The 21728-nt window shown below is 36.8% G+C and overlaps 1 protein-coding gene across 3 annotated transcripts in view; it reads left to right on the top strand.

Moving 5' to 3' along the window:
* SCAF11 (SR-related CTD associated factor 11) overlaps positions 1 to 21728 on the top strand; it is a 52019-nt gene that overhangs the window by 6417 nt on the left and 23874 nt on the right. For 2 of the 3 annotated variants that reach the window (XM_066319068.1, XM_066319069.1), the window contains exons 2-3: positions 10921 to 10996; positions 11791 to 11945. In XM_066319068.1, coding sequence (XP_066175165.1) covers positions 10936 to 10996; positions 11791 to 11945 — 216 coding nt within the window. In that variant the 5' untranslated portion in view covers positions 10921 to 10935. Of the gene's footprint in view, positions 1 to 2227; positions 2246 to 10920; positions 10997 to 11790; positions 11946 to 21728 lie in introns of those variants that run through there. The other variant, XM_066319067.1, reaches the window with a different exon arrangement.

Here is a 21728-nt window from a genome sequence, read left to right as displayed (position 1 = left end):
TGTAACAAAAAGTAATTGGAAGTCCTATGAAACAGATGGAGAAAAGCAATCTGTTAGGGCTGCCTTGAGCTCATTGGAGTTTAGGTTTAGAGGTGTTACCAAATAAAGATACCTGTCTCAATGAAAGTAAAATGTCTTCTTCTCTTTAAACCTATGCAATTGTGATTTTTAAGATGCAGTTTCATCAGCCCCAAGAAAGGTACCTTATACAAATCTTGGATAAGTTATTGGGTTCCAGTTTATTTTGTGATAGTTATTCTGGCAAAAAACTTTGAATGACAATGGAGTTCCTCATTGTGGGGAGCTTCTAGTGTTGTTGATATGGAAAGCTTAAGTTGTTTTCAAAGGTTTGCAATGGCATAGAAGAATCAGTTATAACAAAGCGTATCTTGGTCACTTAAAAATTCACAGTAAAGTACTGTTGTGTTGCAGATAATTTCTTGATGCCATATATATGGTGAAGCCAGAAAGCTGATTAGCATGACTATCTATTAGATTCACTTCACAAATTGGAAGGAAAGGTGATGGAGTTCAGGTTGTATTTTCAAGCTCAGATCTGAGGTTGCCTTCTTGCATTAGTAGTCTGTGTTACCTTTCTTTGCATTGCTGTTTGTGTTAAGAAAGACCTTTTCTTACATTACCTGTCTTCCATTCCTGGCTGGAGTTTTCTAACTCTATTTTAGCTGTCTTGAAAGTTATTGCTGAGTAAGGGCTGTGAAAACAAGATCAACAGTAATTGAAACTGCTTACTCCCCATCTATCTACTACTCCTGAAATGACACCCAGTGCATTGTTATTCTACAGATATTGTAGGAGATTTTGTACAAAATACAATTACGCTTAAAATTATTATAGTAGTCATCAATCCTTTGCAAACTCTTTTCCCACAAATACAGAATTTCTTTTTGTTCAGGCTTTGTAAGAGGTTAGTGTAGGTCTTTGACCTGAAATGCTGTTATTCAAAGCAAGAAGGAGCTTGAGGACTGTATTTTTGACACCATAGCTTTCATCTAGTGTGGGGTTTTTAAAGTGTATGCCTCAGAGAGGCAAAATGTACTTTAAAATAAGGAGGTTATTTTCTTTCTTTTGTTTGTTTTTGACTCAATGTCTGTATATTTTACTTGTAATCTGAAATTTCTTTTTGGAAATACAGTTTTTTTGAATCATGAACATGACTCAAGTCTAAACCCTTGATTTGATGTTTGAAATGAAAGAACAGCATAATTTTAATAGAGGACTCAAGTTCAGGATATTTTTATCAAGGCTGTGTCTATCGTTCTGTACAATCTTCTGTAGTAGTTTTGTTGTGGTTTTTTTGTTGTTTTTTTTTTTCCTCCATCTAATTTAAACCATAAAGTTATAGGGAACTCTGTGTATTACATAAGTTTTGCTAGAAGAATGTCCTTCATTTTGCAGGGGTTCAACATAAAAAATATGACTGCTATGGTTTAGGTAAAAGAAAAAATAGTGGTAGTCTGTAGTAGGACAATTGCATGCTGTTTCTTTGCTGCATTTGTCCTTTTTGTCTACAGCTCAAGATACTTCTCTAATCACTTACCACTCTTGTTCTGTTACCCCATTACTTCTTGCATCTTAAATATGCTTCTTGCAGCTGCCCCCGAGCTTTTCATTTGAGCTCAGTCTTACTTCATCGGGTTTGCCCATCATTTTTCCTTGCCCTGTTAAATGGTGTTAGTCTTCTGTGCTTCTGTCTTTGCAAGGTCTTCTGGTTCAGCTCCTGCATCCCTGATGTTTGAGTCTGGCTATTTGGATATGATTAGAATGGTATTAAAAAAAATAAAGATGGTCTTTCTAGTTTTTTAGCATCAGAGAGTTGACTGCAACAAGTCCTGCTGTGTTGCCATAGCACTGACTGAAGTATGCTCATTCATCTTGTGGGAATGTTGTATGTGCCGTGTAGCAGTGGGATAGGAACTTCAAATTATTTGTGTATGCAAAGCACAGATCAAGTTTATGGGGGGAATAATTAAATGCAAAGACTAGCAAAGATTTATTGACTAAATTCAAACTTTTTTTCCCTCCAGATCTGTGACATGGCTGTATTTGGAACGGTTTCTTGTGTGGAAAGCATGTTCTTACTCTCTGTGACCCACTGCCAAATATCTGCTCTATGGTGCAAAGCATGAAAATACTAATGCTTCCAAGTGGCTAGAAAAAAGAACTTAAAAAAATAAAAACAAAGCCACTGTTCTTGGAAATGGCTGAGCCATTTTTGCTGATTTTGGTATGTAATGCTATCCCTTCCAGCTGCAGAAGTTTGCATGTGACTAAGGAGTTTGAGCAGCAGAAGGCAAGGTTTTGAGTTTAAGCTCATTCAATTTAGTTGCTTGAACCATGTGCACTATGACAATAGTACCTAATGCCTAATGAGTTCCTGTTATTCGAAAATCTCAATTTCACCCAGTTTAGCCACAGACTACTTAGAAAAAAACACTTAAGTGTTTAATTCAACATTTTGTGAGAGCATGTTATGTACGCTATTTTCTCTTTCATATTTTTTGTATTATGGTAATTACTACAGTATTTGTGTGTTTTGTTATCAGGATATGAAATGATGTGACTTAGCCGGTGGCAAACACATGTTCTTCCTACAGGGGTGGTTGTGGTGTAGTGCTTCTTCTGTTGAGAGCCTTATCATCCACATGCATGCACAGGAGAAACAGCAGCACAATGCACACTGCCTTCTGTTGAAAATACTGGTTTGGAAAGAAAAATAAGGTGGGCTTTTAATTTCTGTGACTACACATTTCATCACCTTGACTTTAAAAGGTTTTATTCATCCTGTCTTCTGTATAAATGAATCTGTTTTTTTCCCAAGGGACTTAACTACAGCTCCAACGAATGTTTCCTCCTTATGGCTATTGTGAGCCCACCTGTATACATCTGTAAAGATTAGGTCTGGGATTGTCTTATATAATTCAGAACATTTTTGGAAAGCAGTGTTATCAGTGCAGACTTACTGAGGAGCTACCCTGCAAAATTACCTTGGTTTAGTGTGTAGGGAAGCTGCATGGCTTTGCCCTCACTGCTTTTGCATTGTCAAGCGCTGACAGAGGCTTGCGTAACAAAATTTGTCTTCTAGCAGAGTAGGAAAGGGTTTTCCCACAGACTTGAGAAGTATCACTTAAGAGCCAGCTGAGACACAAGCCTAACTTCAAATTACAGGCTAGATTGATCAGCTGGGAACATATACTTTGAATCAAATGAAGCTGCATTGTGGCAACTAACTCCCCTAAGTGCCTTTTTTTTGTTGTTTTTATTCTATTCCTTGCTGACTAACAAGTTTAGCTTTATCTAGTTCTTGGTCTGCAAATTGAATTTACCTAAACATAGGGCCATTTCAGTTGTCACTGGTCATGTTGAAACATACTGATAGTATAAAGGTGCCACTTAGCTGTACTTTGACATGTAATGTCTCATGGTCTTATGAACTAAGCTCACAGCTGCTGCCAGATACTGAAAATCTTAGGGGATAATTGATGTGCATTGACTTGTGGAGAAATCTGCTGAAGTACACAGTTTATTATCACCTTAAAAACGAGTTCAGGAGAGATCCTACACTTCTGCTATCCATCCTAGTGGAACAAAGTATTTTATAGCAGACATGCAGAAAGATGAGAAATGAATTTTACCTCCTATAGTTAATTACCATCAGTGCCAGTGAAGTAACTAGTTCAATACCATACTCAGAACTGCTAACTGCTGTGCAAGCTTGTGATCAGTTTTCCTCCAGCTCTTCAAGAGTTTCCTCAGAAAATGGGGCTCCATCTTGTGTGATAGTATAGTGAGAGCTGATGAATACAGGGAAAACTTTTTCATAGTGTTTTTGACAAAGAGAATTAGTATCTATTTGAGGTTTTAGGTGTTTTGGTCGAACGTCATGCCTTTTGTGGCTTGCTGGAAGCATCAGTTTTTATATGGATTGTCGCAGAAGTTATGTGGATGCTCCTGAGTCTGGGCAAATCAGCCATCTCATGTGTGTCATCTCTGTGGAGAAGAGGGCATGATAACAGTATTTCACAAATTTTGGTGCCTAATGTTGTTTTAAGTTAGTTACTGCTTAAAAATTATTAAATAGGTAGTTCTTTTGGATGGTTTCTTCAGATGGGAAGGGTGAGATTTGAAATTTTGCTGAAGACTGATAGCTTCATTACCAGTTAACTTTTAGTACAAGATTTCTGACTGTCATTTTGTTACTTCTTATTACTCTTCTGCAGCCTACATTCTTGTTTTTCTTTATTGCTAGCTAAAAACTAATGAGAACTGTTTATTTGGAGAAGGGAAGGAACATGAAAGTTGGTAGGATGGGAGGCCAGCTGCGTGACTGGGATTCTGAGGTTGAAGGGATGCTTCTCCCATGTTTGAGTTTCCCAGTACAGAGAGAGATACGAAGTTCCTTAATAGGCACCTGTTAGTGATAGTAACTTTGTTGATATCTGTTGGGTAGTAAATCTGTTGCAGTTTAGGATTCTTAAAGCTTTGGTAAGTTTGTACTAAAGAACATTATATGGGCTCTGTGCTGTTGCTAGAGCTATTAACAGCAAAGTACAAGTTTTGGAATGTAAGTATGTTGCCCTTTTTTTCCAGGTTGTAATCTGAAAAAAACCAATAATAGTTCACTACAACCTGTGTTGTAGTGCTACAGCGTCTTGTGGATCAGCAGAAGTTGTCAAGGCACAGATACGTGAAGTGGTACTGCTGACATTGCTAGGCAACCTTTTTACACTGTACAGTGTACAGAAGTGTTTTGCTTGCAAAACTGTAGAGTTCAGTCTGACTTGTAGCAGCACTTCAACACCCAACATTCTGTAAAAGACATGGTGTCCCCCATAGTTTGTAGAATATTCTCAAATATGTGAGGTCTTATTAAATGGCGTCTTTGTTACTATTATTTTTTGCTTTAGTCTTGCAGGTACTCTTTTGTTAAACTTCATTGAGGAACACTGCATGTTCCACTGATTTAACAAGAAAAAATCTGTACTGCAGATTTTGAGGCAGTTTATAATCATTAAATACAGGAAGGAGTTTACTCTGTGTGTGTGTGTATGTTCACTGTAAGGTTCTAAGTCTTCCTTAAAACTCGAGACTTTGTGGATGGTCAGACAGGTTACTGAATGATAGTCACTGCATGTGAGTCATTGCAGCAGTTCTCAAGCACATTTTGATGGAGTTGTGCCTGCCTTCCCTGCTTAGGAGGCAGTTATGGTATTGTCCTGTTCAGTGCTGACTGGACATGAGTGAGAGTTTGCAGCTGATATTCACATTGTTATTGTTGAGTGGGCCACAAAAATGAAATCATTGATTCTAGCAGGGTCATAGCTGTAGCCACAGCATCTGTAATTGAAGTGTACCTGTCATTATCTTGCTGCTAGATTGTGTAAAATCTGAGGATAATATCCACTATGTTGCTTTGGGTAGATTGTTTTTGTGGGTCATTTTCTCTGTGTGTTGAAGGTTGTGGGGTTTTTTTGTGTGTGTTTTGTTGTTGTTGTTGTTGTTGGGGTTTTTTGTTTGTTTGTGTTTTGTTTTGTGTGTAGGGAAGGAGAAGACCAACAGACAGCCGTGTACTGTTTAGCATGGTATAGTTCTAGCCGTTTGGCATAAGTAGTTTTCTCCTGTGACTTAACCTTCCATTTTCATGGACCTGGCAGCTGATGTAGCTGGGTACTGCTGTGTCCTTGAAGGGGGTGCAGTTCGACAACAAAGTCTGAGCTTTTTTTGCACTTTACCACTGCCAAAAGGGGCAATGCCTTTTTATGTCTTCCCTCCTTCTTCTGTCACTTGCAATGTCTTTGGACACCTGTGGCTCTTAGTGAGTCTGCTCAGCATCACCAGTGGTGAGAAACATATCTGCTTTTTTGGGTGGCAGCAAACTGTTAGATTAGCTCAACTCCTGGGCAATTACATCCTTAGAGGGTCTGGAAAGAGTCTTTAAATCAGCAGTATCTTCTTGCCTGAATAGCAGTGATTCTTTCCAAAACACTGGATCTACATGAATAGGCTTAAACCACCTATAGAAAAAGATTTCTCTCTTTATTCCCCAAGGCATAGCACTGGTCCTTTTCTTTCTCCACATCTTTGTTGGTTCTATTGCATTTGATTTGGGAATGCAGACAAGGTGCAATTTGAGCTTACAAAGAGCAAAGATCCTCTTTAAAAGCCTGCTTTTGAGTGTCACCGGTGGTTCTATTCTCACTAATGTGCTGGGCCAAGAGATTTTACTGCACAAAAGAGAAAATCCTGGATAAGTGCTTGCAGATTCTCAATGTAGCCCTCATTTATTGAAGGGCAAACAACATTACTCAACTGTCACTTCAAGCAAGTCTACCTTCCAGGCTCTTCTGACAAATCAGAAGTTTTTCCAAATAAAAGTTAAAACAACTGTGAAGGTTCTTGATCTACTTAGACAAATATCCAGTAATATGGGGTCTTTTTCTATTCTTTTTCTTGATTTGTGTGTTGTGTTAGACATAGTAATACAAGTAGGTCAAAAGCTTTTCAAATGTTTAACTGCCATTGCAAATTATAAGTGTTTCTCAGCCCATCTCTTAGCACAAAAGTTCTGGCAAAATGTTTAAAAATTTTTATCAACAGCTGGCCGTTTTCCCAGTAATGGTCTAGAGATTAGGATGAGCCTGTATGAGGAACTTCAGAGGATACATGTTCTGTCATTAACTACTAAAACTGCAATAACAAAACCACCACCACTAAAAATCTGGTTTTGTAAATGTGATGTTGATGTAAATGTAAATGTTGAGATCTGTTTTCTTTAAAAACATATTTGCTGAGGGAGCAGCTTAAACATCTTTCCCAGGTTTCTTAATGGCTGTGAAAATCTATAGGGAGAAGCAGAGTCCAACCTATTACTGCCCAAAATTTTGATGGGTGTTATTGTTGTTTATTTAGCAAGTAAATTCTGTGTACTAAATATATGCCTGATTGTTGTTTCATAATTGAAACGGATTGTTTCTTGAGCTATTAAAAAATCAAAACACAGCTAAGAGTTCCCCAAATCCTTTTTAAAATAAAATATTTTTAATAGAAACAGAACAGTCTGTATTAATGCAACATGTATCTGAGAAGCTGAAAGTTCGATTACAAATGTTTCCTGAGTTTAATCTGTTGCAGAAATTAGTAAGGTATCGGACATAATTTTGCACTTTCTCACTGGAGGCCTTGTTGCGTGTGTTCTTGATTTCCATCCCCCTTTCCTGCTGAACTGGGGCACTTCTGTGTAGATGAGTCTCTGGAGAGTTATTGTGTTGGAGGAAGAGTGTGTCTAGTTGCATTTTATTTACAGGGTATAAAGAATGCTTGTAAAGACTATCTTGCAGTTAGGCAAAAAGGAGCCATGTGCTGATTTCATGTGTCACTTATAACTAGGCTTCTGTAATGCTTTAAATGCAATGCTTTTTCTGTGTCTATTTAAGATTTTAATATAATAGATTCATTAAGAAATTAAGAGGCATGACTTTGAACAGACCAAGTCTTTTCTTTCCATGTGCACAATGAATTAGTGTTGAAATACATCTGTATTTTTAGGTTGTGAGTTGTATAAAGTAGTTTGTGGGAATCACACTTGTACTTTTGTGATATAGGAAACAGTTTAATGTGTGCATGACACTCTAGTCTGCTTTATGGAGTTTAAGTTCTCCATGAAGCTGTGTTCTTCAGATGGACAGTGACAAATGTATTACCACAATCTACAGTCAACTCCCTTTAAATACTTTGGTTGGCAGATGCATTCCATGAAAAGAAGAAAAGGAATTTCGTTTCCCTGGAAGAACAGCCTGAAAACTTAAACATTTAATTATTTTAAGAGGGCAGCAAAATGAGGTAGTGTTGTGTACCTGTGCTAGTGTCTCTGATCACTGTTCTCAATTTAATATACTAGAATATCCTTGACTTTATGTAAAATATGAAATAAAGTAAGATATTTCTCTTAGGAAGTAATTCCATTGAGAATGTACCAGCACCAGAGAAGTACTATCTTGGCTGTAACGCTATGCTGTCTTTAGGCATTCTTAGGAAGGATTATCTGTAGAGTTTGGAGAGGGGTGGTCTGTTGTTTTGTTGGGTTTGTTGTTTTTTGGTTTTTGTTTTTTTTTTGATCAGCATAAACATAGTATAGTGCCTGTTGCTGTTTTGTCACATTTTGGGAAAGATAAGTATTCTGTTTTCCATGCTGTCTGCTCTTTCTAAACCACCAGGTTCTTTTCCTAACTGCTTTTAATCATATAAATTTAATAGCAGTCCAGTGTTAACTCTTCTGCTATTCTAATGGCTGTGGTGCCCCTTTTAAAGTAGTGGAAAAAACAGTCTTTTCCAAGTTAATTTGTTAAATAGTATGTAATTTTTGATTATATCTTTTACTTTATTTATAAGAATTTCTGTAGTATTAAATTCCTCTGCTGTGTTGTGCAAAATGCAATGTCAAACTTGACAAAGTTGTACTGTTCAAAGTGATCTGTGAAATGCATTAGCAGCACTCACTATCTGTTTAAATTATAGGCTTGTGAGAAGAATGGGGTAACATCACATAAATGTTTTCAGTTGCTGCGTGTCGTGGATTTACTGATATTCTGTCAGTATTTTAGGATCTCTGTTTTTCTAATTATTGGAAGTGTGTCAGAATTTCTGAGATGTCTGTATCTAGAAAGAGTACAATGGGATAAAAGGTTATTTTTTTCTGGGTAAAAACAAATTTGAAGAACTTCTGTGTTCTGTTTCTGCAATCTGTTTTAGTGAATTCTAGACCTGTTATAATAAGTGTGAACTCAAAAAGGTACTCCTTAATTTGGTATCTAGATTGTGTCTGTTCGAATAATTTTCTGTGGATGTATGCAGAGGGTAGAATTCTTGATCTTGTCTTGAAACTGACTCAGCTTTAAGGTGTCCTGGGACTTGTAGGGTTGAAAGATGTTTGAGTACAGCTTGTGGAATTTTCTGCTTCTGTAAAGCATTGCTGAGGTTTTAAGATGTAGAGCAGAAGGGATGTTCTTATGTTTTATGTATAAAAATGTCTATACCACACACTGCTGCATGATTTACACATTCTAGGGGCAAAGCCACTTGTGCAAATCAGAGGGAAAGCAACAGACCACAATCTCCTAAATTCAAATGTGGGTTTGGTGGTCTTACCTGTCCTAATTTCATGCAGATTTTGTTTGTTGAAGGCATTAAATTTTAAAGGAGCAGCTCGATTTGGGTTGGGTTTCCTTCTGCTTAGCTTGCAAGCAGTGGAGGTCTGGACAGTGGTTGTTTTGCCAACAGAACTTGCCTGTACCTTACAGCATTGGCTGCAACTCAGTCAGTGTTAGTGTTAGTGCTGGTAACCAGCCTACAGTTGATGCCATATATTAATGATATCTTTTGAAATAATTTTAGACATAAAAATGCAATAGCAGTATAGGGGGAAAATCCCCTAAAGCTAGGCTTTTCTTTCCTTGGCCCTTCACTTTCCCCTAACCTCAAGTGGATTGATTCCCATATTCACTTCGGGGAAATCAAAAAATAATTTCTAATAGGAATATTGAAGTTATTTCGAATTCTAATGACAGATTGCTAACTAGTTTTACAGTTTTGACCATTTATTTAGCAAACTGTCTGTGTTTTGAGACTCCCAGATCTGAGTCCTGATTTCTTGGGTTGCCTAAGAAAATGAAAAGTATACGTCATGGGAATGTGCAGAAGTTGCTTTTCTTAGTATAAAAAAAAGATCATTAAAACACTTCTTGCTGCCAAGACCAAGCAATAAAGACTTGATCAGAAGAAAAGTTTGGGGAAGCAAATTACATGTCTTCCTCTTCTGGATGTCTTGGTGTTAAAGGGAAAATATTGTAGTTTCTGAGTGAAATAGGAGGAAACTTAGTTGAGGTGTGCAGTTGTGGCAATTTCAGCTCTGTCCTGCTGCTTTGTCTAGCAAAGGTGGCGAAGTGTGAGAGTAAACCTCAGTTGGTTTGTTTCAGATTTGAATGTTTAAGTAGCAGATCTTGATAATCTTCAATGTCTTCTGAAGTTTTTGTTTGTCCTTTTGAAGCTTTTTTAAAGCTTCATATAGTTTTGAAGAAAAGTGTTGTTCCCTCTGGGGCTTGGGTTGGAGCTTTGAGTATATGTACTATCTCTGCTATGACTACAGGAGATTGAAATGAGATTGAGTCTTCGGTATAGATACTCTTTTTTCAAATGTGTTTCATTCTACGTGTATTGGATAAGCCTCCAAAGAACATATACGTGCTGTTTCTTATGCAGGGTCAAATTCTTTCAACTTTTGTGATGTGGATCACTGGGATGTACTTTATCTGTGCTATCTCCTTCACAGAGCAGTTAAAAAATGCATCCCCATTTGTGACACTCCACTCCGTCTGTGCTTGTGACCTGTCCCTTCTTTGATACAAATTTCTCTACGTGTTGTACTGAGTGCAAATAGTTCGAATTATTTCCTTATTGCTTTTGTCATACAAAATAAGCTGCTTTCATTCTTCTCACTTGCCCACTACTATGATGACTCTAGGTTTGTAAAACAACCAACTCTTCTGATGCTTGAGTTTAGAGTTTGTTGCTTTGACTATTAGCGTAGGGCAGTTTACAGGTGTTAGTTACTGCAGTGTTGCATGGGGTGGTTTGCATGGAAACTTAGCAATATGTTGAATTTTAAAAAATAAAAGCACCAGTGGTCGTCTTAAAACACTGCAAAAACTTTGCATCTGTTGAACAAAAGAAAATTTTGATGTTAGAGACATCAGTTGCTAGACAGTAATAATGATACTTATAAATTGCAGACATCCTAAATAATCTCTTAACATCTAGTATCATGTATTTCTACTTTACAATGGAGAATACTCATTATTTTTTTATTTTCGAGTCGCAATCTAAATGAACTGCTTCTGTATTTTCCAGACTACATTTTATAAGATGAAGAACAGAAAGCAATGTATTCAAGATACTGAGGATCAGACACATGAAGACATGGAAGGTAAAGTTTGTGTATGTGAAAATACTGAAGTGTATTATTCAGGTTCAGACTGGGAAGGTCTGATTTTTTTTTTTTTTTCTCATTTGCTCTCTCAATTAGTATGCTGCTTGTTTTGAAAGAAGTTGTGTAAACATAACCACTGTCTCATAATATTTGACTTTGGCCTGTGATGTCCGCAAATAATTTACTATGTCTGCTCTTGTTATTACTTGATAACTTCTAGTAGCAAAACAAAAATGAGAAAATTGTTAATTCAGAGTAAAATTTCTTGAACAAAAGTTTATACATTTTTGTATTCTGAAAATACTTTAACAAAATCAGGAGCATTTTTTATTTAATGTACATTAGGTAAATATTTGAAGATATTCAGATTAGGATAATTCTAAAACGGGAAAACTAAAATAAGGTAGATCATGTGTATATAAGGTAAGGAATATAGAATATGCTGGTGTAATTTGTCATGGAGAGTGTGCAAACACACAAGGTGAAAGAACTTTGAAGAATTATGTCTAAATGACTTAATAATCAATAGGAAATACTGTGATGCCTGCCTGTGTTTTAATGGCAAAGATTGGTACAGTAGTCTATGAAATAAATTGCTTAGATTTTTTTCACCTGAAACACAGTTTTCTGTAGTTACAAGCAAACTGAGTTTAGGTTTTCACGTCTTGTGCAGCTAAGAAGCTGGCCAGAGGAGCGCTTGAAAGAATTCTTACTTCTTTATTATTTAAATCTAGAAGGGCTTTGTTTCAAAAACTGTCAAAACTTCTAAGTGTTGGTGTTAATAATACCAGGTGAAGAAAAGGAGGAAAGCTGTTCCTGTTCTACTTTATTGTATGATGGCAACACATGCCCCATCTGTCTGAACTGCCTTCTAGAGCAAGAGATTGGGTTTCCTGAGAACTGCAGTCATACCTTCTGCATGACTTGTATTCTTAAATGGGCTGAGGTAAGACTGAGCATTGAAGTGTGTTTTTATTTTTCAGTGAAATCTATTGCATCTAATACCTACAGATTGTTTTTAAAGAAAGTTACAGATTTTGGCTTTGCACAGAAGTGTTCAATGATCAATTAGTCAGATTTTGGAAATCTTTCTTCTTAATGCAATAAAGTAATTTGTGTTTTCTTTCACTAGACAGTCTTATTTTCTCTAGTAACTTAATGGTTGCTGAAGATCAGGGATAAGTAAACAGATTAGTGTTGGCTGTTTGGAAGATCAAACATTATCATGTCCATACTATAATATTGCATTGTTATTAGCTTAATCTTACTTTGTGATATCCTTTAGTCTGTTTGTCACAGTGTCAACTCAGGGCTGGGACCAAGATGTATTCATGTTAGCCTACAAAATCAGTGATACAACCTGTGATTTCTAACCATAAAGAGAATTCAGCTAAAAGCTTTACTTCTGTACTGAAAAAAAATACATTTTAATGATGGCTGTTTTTTGTTCTGTCAGTAACTTTGTAGATAGTTGTCCTGGTTTAGGCCAAATTTGGGAGAAAACCCCTGAATCAGGTCCTTCCAGGAAGCAGACTCAAACGGCCCCTCCCCCCAGCTGGTCCAGGAAAATAACTTCTTCGGAGAAAATGGAAAAAACTATTTATTTAATAAAGTGCCCACAAGCATAAAGAATGAATAATATGAAACAGTTAAACCTCTCATTGTGGACCGAAATGGCAAATTGACAATGTCCTTGCTGTGTGTGTCGTTCATCTCAGTCAGTCCCTTATTCATCCCTCCGGAGGTCCAGGCCCCAGTGGACCACAGAGGTGAGAGCTCCCCGGTGTTCCTCTGGGTCTTTCAGTCCAGAGTAAGTTCAAACAGTCCCAAGAAAAAAAGGAAAAGCCAGTCCAGGAAGCTTCTCTGCCTCAGCTAGCTAAACTAACTAAAAGCAAAAAAGATTTCTGTCCAGACACTGTCCATGCCTCAGATGAACAACACTATCCTGAGAAAAAAATGCAGAGGAGTGAACACTGTTTTCTCAAAACAAACTGTGCACTTCTTTTTTCCCTGCCTCACTCTTAAAACCATTCTTAAAGGCACAGAACTCAACATACAGCACACACAGAACAGGCAATTGGGGATTCAGGCATCATAAAGTCACCCCAGAACAATAATTCTAGAACCTTAAAGGGAAATAACTTGTTGAAAAAATCCATGATGACCTTGTTCTATACAGTCCTTTTCCTGCACCTGTGTCATGCAAGCGTTCATTCAGTCTGGTGTTTTTACCTTTCCCGTATCTTTTTCAGTTAACAGTTTCAGTTATTTATACTTTTTCAGTATAAAATACCAAATTAATATTGCTTTGTACTGGGATGAGTGGGATTTGCTGCCTTTTGCCCTGCTTCTGTGGACTTGAATTAGTTTGTCACTTTAGTGAGATCACTGTTTGGTTTCTTTGCAATATCATTCTTCTGAAGTAAATGATGATTTTGGTTGCAGTATTCCCTTCAGAAGGTTGGTGTCACTTGTGTGTGTATGTATATATATATATGCTTATTCTTGCTATGTTTTTAGCCTTAATTTTTGTGCTATTTATTACTGAAAACCAGTGGTAACACAATATTCTGAAGAATTTATATGAACTTCAGAGTATTAAAAAAGAAAGGATATTACATTAAAATTGCTTTAGATTTACAAACCAGATAAGAAATAAAGTTTCCTTTGCCAGATTTTCAGTTTTGCATTCGATTCATTGGAGCAGTTTTATTTGTAAGGGAAGGGGAAATTCTCACCTGCAATTTTACCCTGAGTGACTTAGCTGGTTGCTATAATGACAGCTGAAAAGCATTAAACACTGACATGCACAGGGAAGCAGTACAGTATATAGGCTTGCTGCTGGATTCGAGTTTATTCACATTGTCTAACAGATGCTTTTAAGCCCAACGAGGAGGAGAAATTTTTTTGTTCTAAAGGGGCAGATGAATGATATGACATTTTTCTTATCACATCAGTTTTTATTTTTTGTGGTCTGAAGTGCTATTCAAATAGAATAAAAGCAACTTCTCTTTAGAGTTGACAGGTAAAGTAGATGTGATGCCATAAAAAAAGAAGTGAAGGAGTTTCTAAAGCTACATGAGACTGCTGCTGCTTTTCATTAATGACATCAGATAGGTAAAGACAGCAAGGTTTCCTTTTCTGAGGTTACTTGACAGTCAGGCCTGTTGAGTTCATGGAACTCCACTGCCTAATCTAGTAGTTTTAATAAAAAGTAAAGTGACCAAATAAGTGTTGAAGACTGGGTGACAGTTCAGAGACTTCAGCTTTGAGAAGTAGATGAGGTTGTATAGATTTGAATGATTGGAAAATATTATAAGCATGTCACCATTTAAAACATGCTGATGCTGTGTGCTTTTTGCCTGTTACTAATATTTAGTAACTAAATGTGATCTTTTTTGAGAAGTGTTGCATAAGGGTTGGCTTTTTCTGGTTCTTGGTTGATCATAACCATAATTTAAGTCATTCTGAGTAATGAAGATGTAAAAGATTAAAAAAATTCCTGCTGTTTAAAATATATACTGCCTGATTCTGGGTAAGGATTAATTTATTTTTTAATAAAAGCAAATTGCTTTTAGAAATAGTATTTTCTTGTTTAACTGCTGGAGAATAATAAAATTGAGAACAAAACTATTGAATGAAATCTTTTTAAAAAAGGACTAATATTCACATTATTTGACATATTCATATGTGTATCTTCAGTTGTGCTCCATACACTTAGAGACTTTGCCAGCAGTTTGTGTTCAAGCTGGATATTTATTTATTTTTCTGTGTTGCATCTGGACTTCAAAAGGTAACAGGAGAAGCTAGTTCTTGAAACTGTTGTTTTCGAATTGTGCATAATCATTGTTCTCCTGAGAGTTTATGGCTTTTGTGTATAACTGTGTAGACTAATCAAAACCAGGGTAGTTTAGGCAGAAGATGAGTTTTACTGTTCTCCCTCTTCAGTCTACAGTTTTTCGACATTGCAACTGCAGTCGAAAAGTGCAGTCAAGTGTCCTGTACCAGCACATCTTCTATCTTAAAGAAGTAGCCATAACACTTTGAACATCTTACTTTTTAAGAAGTGAGAGAATATAGATTTTGAATAAAGCACTTAAAAGTAACAAAAAATGCAATATATAAAATTAATTGCCTTTATTCCAAAGGCTAAAGAGGGGTAGGAAATTTGCCACAGAACAGGCAAGATCCTCTTAGCCAAATCTGAATATTTAATTTCAGAATTAAATAGCATTACAGTTGAATCAGTGCTGTATTGTTTTTTCACTTTGAAGGAATGTCTAACACCTAAAAGAAAAGTGAGGGGCAAACCAAGAATCCCAAGTAGTTAATCTTGAGAGTAACTTTTTAGGATGTCCCTTGAATTGTTCTGCTCTCTTTGGCTGTGTTAATAGTGGCATTTGAGAGCATTGCTATGCACATGTAGTGGTTTGAAAGTAAACCGAGTGAGAGGCTCCAATTCAGAAAATACAATTTAATGAGAAGAAAATAAAATAAACGCAATAATACAAAAGACCACTGACAGAGTCAGAATAGAACCTGAGCAGGGTGATGGAAGCAGTCCAGGTGAGGTGGTCATCCTGAAGCAGTGATCCCTTACCAGCAGAAAGGTCTGGTAGCTCTGGTCCTCTGGGAATCCAGTGGATGAGGGCTCCCTCTACTGTCCCAAATCCCAGCTTATATCCAGGTGACAATGCTTGGCTCCTCCCCATGGGCGGAGCATCTCACAATGGGATGATGAGTCATCCAGGAGGTCCTTGATGGCCCATTAAAGAGAGAGAGCTCCCAGAGGGAGTTATCTATGAGTCATGCACAAGGCATTGATGGGCCATTAACTGAAGATGGCGACAGAATACATCCTAAACTACAACCCAGGACATCACAGAATTCAGTTGCCTATATTATTAAACTCTTCTATACTATTAGGCTGTCAACTTGTGTGCCTTTAGGCATGCTAACTAGTGCTCTTCCAGTCACTACTGGGCAGCACTGGGCTGGCAGACTGCTGGGGCTGTTTTCAGTAGGCACATGAAGATTAACATAATCAGTTGTCAGCTGTCAACCACTTCTGGAGACCAGCATGGTGTAATTTACTAAAGAAGGCTTTCAAGCTTGAGGCTTTGTATTTCAGTGAGTCTGTGCTGGAAGATCATAAAAAGTAAAAGGTGCTAAATCAGGAGCTGAGGTTACTGGACACACCCTTTAGTGAGAATTAGAAGGACAGTGTAAGTGAAGGGTTGCTATTAGTATAAAGAATGTGTGTGTGGTAACATTCCGGCCACAGAAAGACAAGGGGGAGGGTGTAGCCAACAACAAAAATCCCCTATCTAGAGTCTTTAAACACGATTAGTAATGTCATGTTACACCAAAGGAGGCAATTACGTTAACGTGTTTCTGTCATCTGTAATACCATTAGTATATTAAAACTAGTTGGATCAAAACGATTTTTAAACTTTTGCTTTCTGATAAACTTATGTTTTGTATTTTCATTGGTAAGCACATGTTTTAGTATATAATAATTGATTTTGAAAGCATTTAAGTGAAGCTGATGTAAAGAAAAGTTAACTAGGCATCTGTGGCAAACATTCACAAAGTAGTTAACACCACCACAGCTAAGACAACTGCTTTAGCAGCTGTGGTATCTTGCCTGTTTGCACTGGAGAAAAATCTCTACCTTTGTTTTTCTGTTCTATTAAAAAAAAAACAATCTTGGAAACAATAAATATTTACTTTACTGTAGGCTTTTAAACTTCTTTTCTGTTCTTCAGAGTGCTAAGAAATGTACTGGAGATTTCTATCTCTATTCTTCTATTAATTCCTCTTATGAATCATCACGAGATAAGAGTGTTGAAGAAAAGATTCAGTGTGGTGTGTGCATTATTGCAATGTTTTTTGTAACAGACATTGATGTCAGTGACACTCACCTACCAAGCTTATTTATCTCGTGCTCTAGTCCTGGTTTCCCTCATTTTTTTTCCCCAGCTGAAGAATGTGAAAGGGGAGCATGTACAATCATAAATTCTCCAGTGTTGGGGCATATTCAGGTAGGCCCTGTAGAGCCTACCTGAATATGTCATCTGTGGTTGACTAAACAAAACTAAGCAGTTGGCACAAAGAGTTGTCTTGCATTATGTTTCTCATGGATGTTCTTAGGTGTTTTATTCATGGATTTTGATGTTCAGTTCTTAGAGCAGTCGTTGCTTTTGTGCTCATACAAGGTTTGGATCATTGAGTATGTGGCATATACTGCTGCACCCGTATATTCTTCTAAGCTTAAGGAGAGTTACCTGTATGATTACTGGGATTCTTAATGTGTATTCTTTCTGATCTAGATTCCTTTTTTCTAAAACATTTAGGAAGCAATCAGGTTATGTGGCAATAATCTCCACAGTGTTCTGCAGTACAGAGCACTGTGGGCAAGGTTAAAATGGCACTAATGAATGAAACATAGATTGTGTTCAAAGAAACACAACTTGAAACCCCAAAAATAACAGTAGAAAAAACCTTATTGTTCAAGTATACCCAGAGTGATCTATATGTAGACAGTTCATCTGAGAACTGATTTTCAGAAAAACTGTATTAATGAAATTATTTCAGAAAGTGTAGATCTTAGATTTTGCAAATTACATGTTTGCTCTGTAGCATACAGTTGTTCTTGGCTATTTCCCTGCTTAAGCAGGGGATTGGGCAAGATGACTTCCAAAGGTCTCTTCCAACTTCAACCATTTTGTGATTTTGCAAGAACATTTTTGTAGCAACTTATGGATGTTAATACTGTTGAAGTGCAGTGCAGAAGTCTGAGTGGTTTTCATTTTACTCTAGTTCTTCCAATAGTGTCAATACAATTAAACTTAATTTGTCAACACTTATGGCAATTTTGAACTTGGAATGGAATTTTGGAACTTAAGAACTAGCCAGCTTTTTTATGTTGGTAGAGAAAAGAGAGCTGTTTAGATTTGTAACTAAAGTAGTTTGCTGATTATGTGGTCCAACTGTAATCTATTATTTTGCACTCTGTATGGTGCAAAAAAGACTTGTCAGAAGTAGTGCTTTTTTGAAGTATGACACCTTTAAATGTACTTGCTTTTTAAAAGTAGACTGAAAAAGAAGTAATTGTAAGTTTTTACATGTTTCTAGAAAATAGTGCATTTTCTGATGTCTTCCTGCTTTCATTAAAATGTGGAGAGGGTGTTTCTCACTACCCGTGGTGTAATGGTCTCCCTGTTCACTGAAGCTGGAGGCGGAGTTGTGGACTTTTTCCTGTACTGTTATTACAAAGTGGAGTAAAATATACAGACAATGCTTTAACAGTCTAAATCTCACTTTAGCCTGAATTTAGTTAGGAGAATCTGGTATTATTTGCGTTTAACAGACTATCCAAGAATGCAGGTTCATGTTTCTTTTTGTATCAGCTTTTCAATACAAAATTTGGAGAACAGACTTTATTATGAGCCACTTGAAGAAAAAAAAATTGAGGGAGGGATTTACTGCAGCAACTTGAATTCTTTACTTGCATCTTGTTACTACTTGTTATGAAACCTCATAACATGGAACTTGATGAGCTGGGAATATCTGTCAAAGTTATTTTATCAGCCAAATATGTTTTGGGGTTAGCTTGGACCTGTTAGTATAGCTTTCTGAAAATTCCTAGCTGGAATATAGTAACTGCTTCAGCCTTTTGCCTGCCTCAGTTTGTTCAAATGCTGTTTGAAGTGATGCAGTTAAAATACGGGACAATTGCTCCTTGAGTTTAGAGATTGCAATTCTGTGTTGCTCTAGCACTTACTAGAATATAGAAATTAAGTTGTGCCTGTGGAGCTAAAGTAAGATTTTTGTAGAGGGTCATAAAAATAAAATACGATTTTTTTTTTTTTAAATCTGAAAACCAAACATATTGCTTGTGGATAACTTTACAGGGCTTGCAGATTTTTGTGAATGCTTATATATTTTATGAAGTGAATTCTTCAGATATCACAGAATGGGTGAAAGGATAAATCACTGTGGAGTTATCAGGGTTAACAGGAAAACTCTCAATAGTTTCACGTGGAGAATAAAACAATCAAAGGTATTTTGAAGTGTAGTTCAAGTGTGCTGAGCTACTAGTGTGTGTTTTTCCAAGGAAAGAACAGATGGGAAGCAAAGCAAAGCAGGTCACTAATACAAGTGCTGAGGTTCTAATGATATTGATGATTACATTAAATACTGTGTGCTCTGATTTTTAAAGCTATGGTAAAGAAAGATATTGTAAAAATCTGTGGTTCTTCTAAGGTGGTGATAGATTTCACATGCCTCTTCCCTTGTGCACAGTAAAAGTGAGAGTGCTCCTTTGACTTGTTCCGTCTCAGCATGTTATTTCTTTTTTAAATGTTCTTCACCAAAAAGTACAGTGTACATTCTGTGTACATTCTGTGTACTATTACTTACAATGCTCCCTGAACAGAAAACTCAGAGTGCAATTGCTAACCTGCCTTTGATGAAAGAATACTCAGTGCCTTTGTTACCTGAACCATGTTCTCAAAAAACGTGAGAGATGAGTTAAAGGCCACCACTCCTCCTAATTGCTTCTTGTAATAAATATTGGCTTTTTTACCTTTATTCCTTTCTGTAGCAGTATAAATCCTGTCTTGATGTTGGGAAAAGGGACAGGGGAAGAACTTTGGGGTTTTTCTTCCATTTTATCCAACATTTTAAAGGTTTACTTCTATTTGTTGGCAGACAGGTAAGAGCTGATGCATGTTTAGACAGAAGTAACCTCTAGTTTCCCTCAAGGTACCCAACAACTGTACTCCAGCTGGGGATCGGGGATGTACAGCCAAACATCCTGAGTTTACTAGAATTTCTCTTGAGATAATGTTGTCAGCTTACAGAAAATGCTAAGGCTATAAAAAGCAGCTGAGTAGGAGTGGAAAGAGCATCTCCTGTTTCTGAGCATATGAATCTAATGGTAGTTTTTGACTCTTCTGAATGTTTTCCTCCCTTTCTATGACTGTGTAATACTGTATTAAGTTGTTAAGCATTTATTCAGAAGAACTGAACATTGAACATCTTTCTAGTGGAGCAAAACCAGTTGTTATTCGGATTGCTGCTAGTATCACTTAGTATTCTATGATACTTTATTGCAATGAATAAAGGTAACTTACAGTGACTTAAACTTGGGAAGATAACTTGACATTCATGTGTAAATTTAATGTAGGAAGAGCTTGTATTGGATAAACATTTCAGCTAAGGTAGATCCTGAAATGAGAATAAAAATGGCTAAGAAAATAACTGCCTTCTACCTATCTTTTGCACTCTGGTATATTAAGAATGAAAGTATGTACCTTGATGTTTGCAGTGGATTCAGAAGCTACAGTGCATTGTATGCTATCGAATATCCCGATGGAACATTGCACTACTATGTTACTGTGGGTCAGCTGTGCCTTGACTACAGGACAAAAACTGTCTTCATGATCTGAGTCCTGAGGGAGCTGGCTTAATTACCCTATATGCTTTTCTTATTTGGGGTCATGACACTGTAGAGTATCCCCCAAAACAGGAAGTTTTTAGTTAGGATAAAGTACCAGAGCATCAAAGGGTAGGTAATGGCTTTAAATTACATTCTTGTTCCTGAAAGTACCCCTGGGTGGGTTTTTTTTTGTTGTTGGTTTTTTTTTTGGAGGGGGATAGGGGGGTGGGTTTGGTGGTGGTTTGGTTGGTGGTTTTTTTTTTTTTTTTTTTTTTTTTTTTTTTTTTTTTTTTTGTTGTTGTTGTTGTTGTTGTTGTTGTTATTGTTGTTGCTGCTGCTGCTGCTGTTGGTTTGGTGGATTTTTTAAAATCAGTCTAATTTGGTTGTGTATACTAGAGTTGAAATCAGATGCTCAGAAACTTCCTGACTGCTCCATGACTGGGGACTGGTATGTGAAAGAGAAGTTGAGCACTCTTTGAAATTGAGAAAAGAACAGAATTAACTGGAAAATTAGAAGCCCCAATAAAAAGACAGAAATTAAGTTCACCACTAAATTTTGGGGCAGAGTTCATATGCAGGTTTTTCACAGCTGCCTATGCAATTCTAGTAGTGCATCTTGCTTGCATAGATACCTTGTAGCTCTCTAAACTGCAGAAATTACATGTGTCTTGCAGTTCATATACTGGGTCCTGTTCAGTGCATGAATTAAGGCTGGAGACTGAGTGTGTGTTTTGGTTTTTTATTTTGTTTTACAAATGTTGAATGAGCCTCTGAAGCCAGTGGAATTAAGGTGGGTGTGGAGGGTGTAATGATTACAAAACCCCCAAACCAAAGAAAGAACCATGCGCCCACAGCAAACACATCTGGAATTAAAAGGAATAAAGTGTTCTCTCACAGCAGAAGTTAATATCCAATGTGGATTTTTCTCCAAGTTGATTCACTACATGGTCCAGTTGGGTGGGTCTTCAGTTGAAATTTCCCATTTCCATGGTTAATAATGTATTACTGTTCTCTGTGTTTGTGTTTTATCTGAGGTAGTGCAGCCTCAAAAGCAGAGCATTTAGATGATCAGGGAAAAACAGTAAATTGCTATTTCCATCAAACAGTAGGGTAAAATAGCCTTCAGTTCCCTTTTCTGGAAAATTGATTTATAAAACTTAAGTGTGTTACATGTGGGAATCTGTTCTCTGCTGACTGCAACAGAAGAGATGTGTTATAAGCACTGTTTGTTTTTGGCATTGCCAGTTTTATGTTTTGGGGGATACACAATGCAACAAAATTCCT

The sequence above is a fragment of the Sylvia atricapilla genome, chromosome 5 (genome assembly GCF_009819655.1).
Source record: "Sylvia atricapilla isolate bSylAtr1 chromosome 5, bSylAtr1.pri, whole genome shotgun sequence".
Taxonomy (NCBI): Eukaryota; Metazoa; Chordata; class Aves; order Passeriformes; family Sylviidae; genus Sylvia; species Sylvia atricapilla.
This window is presented reverse-complemented; position numbering and strand designations above follow the sequence as displayed.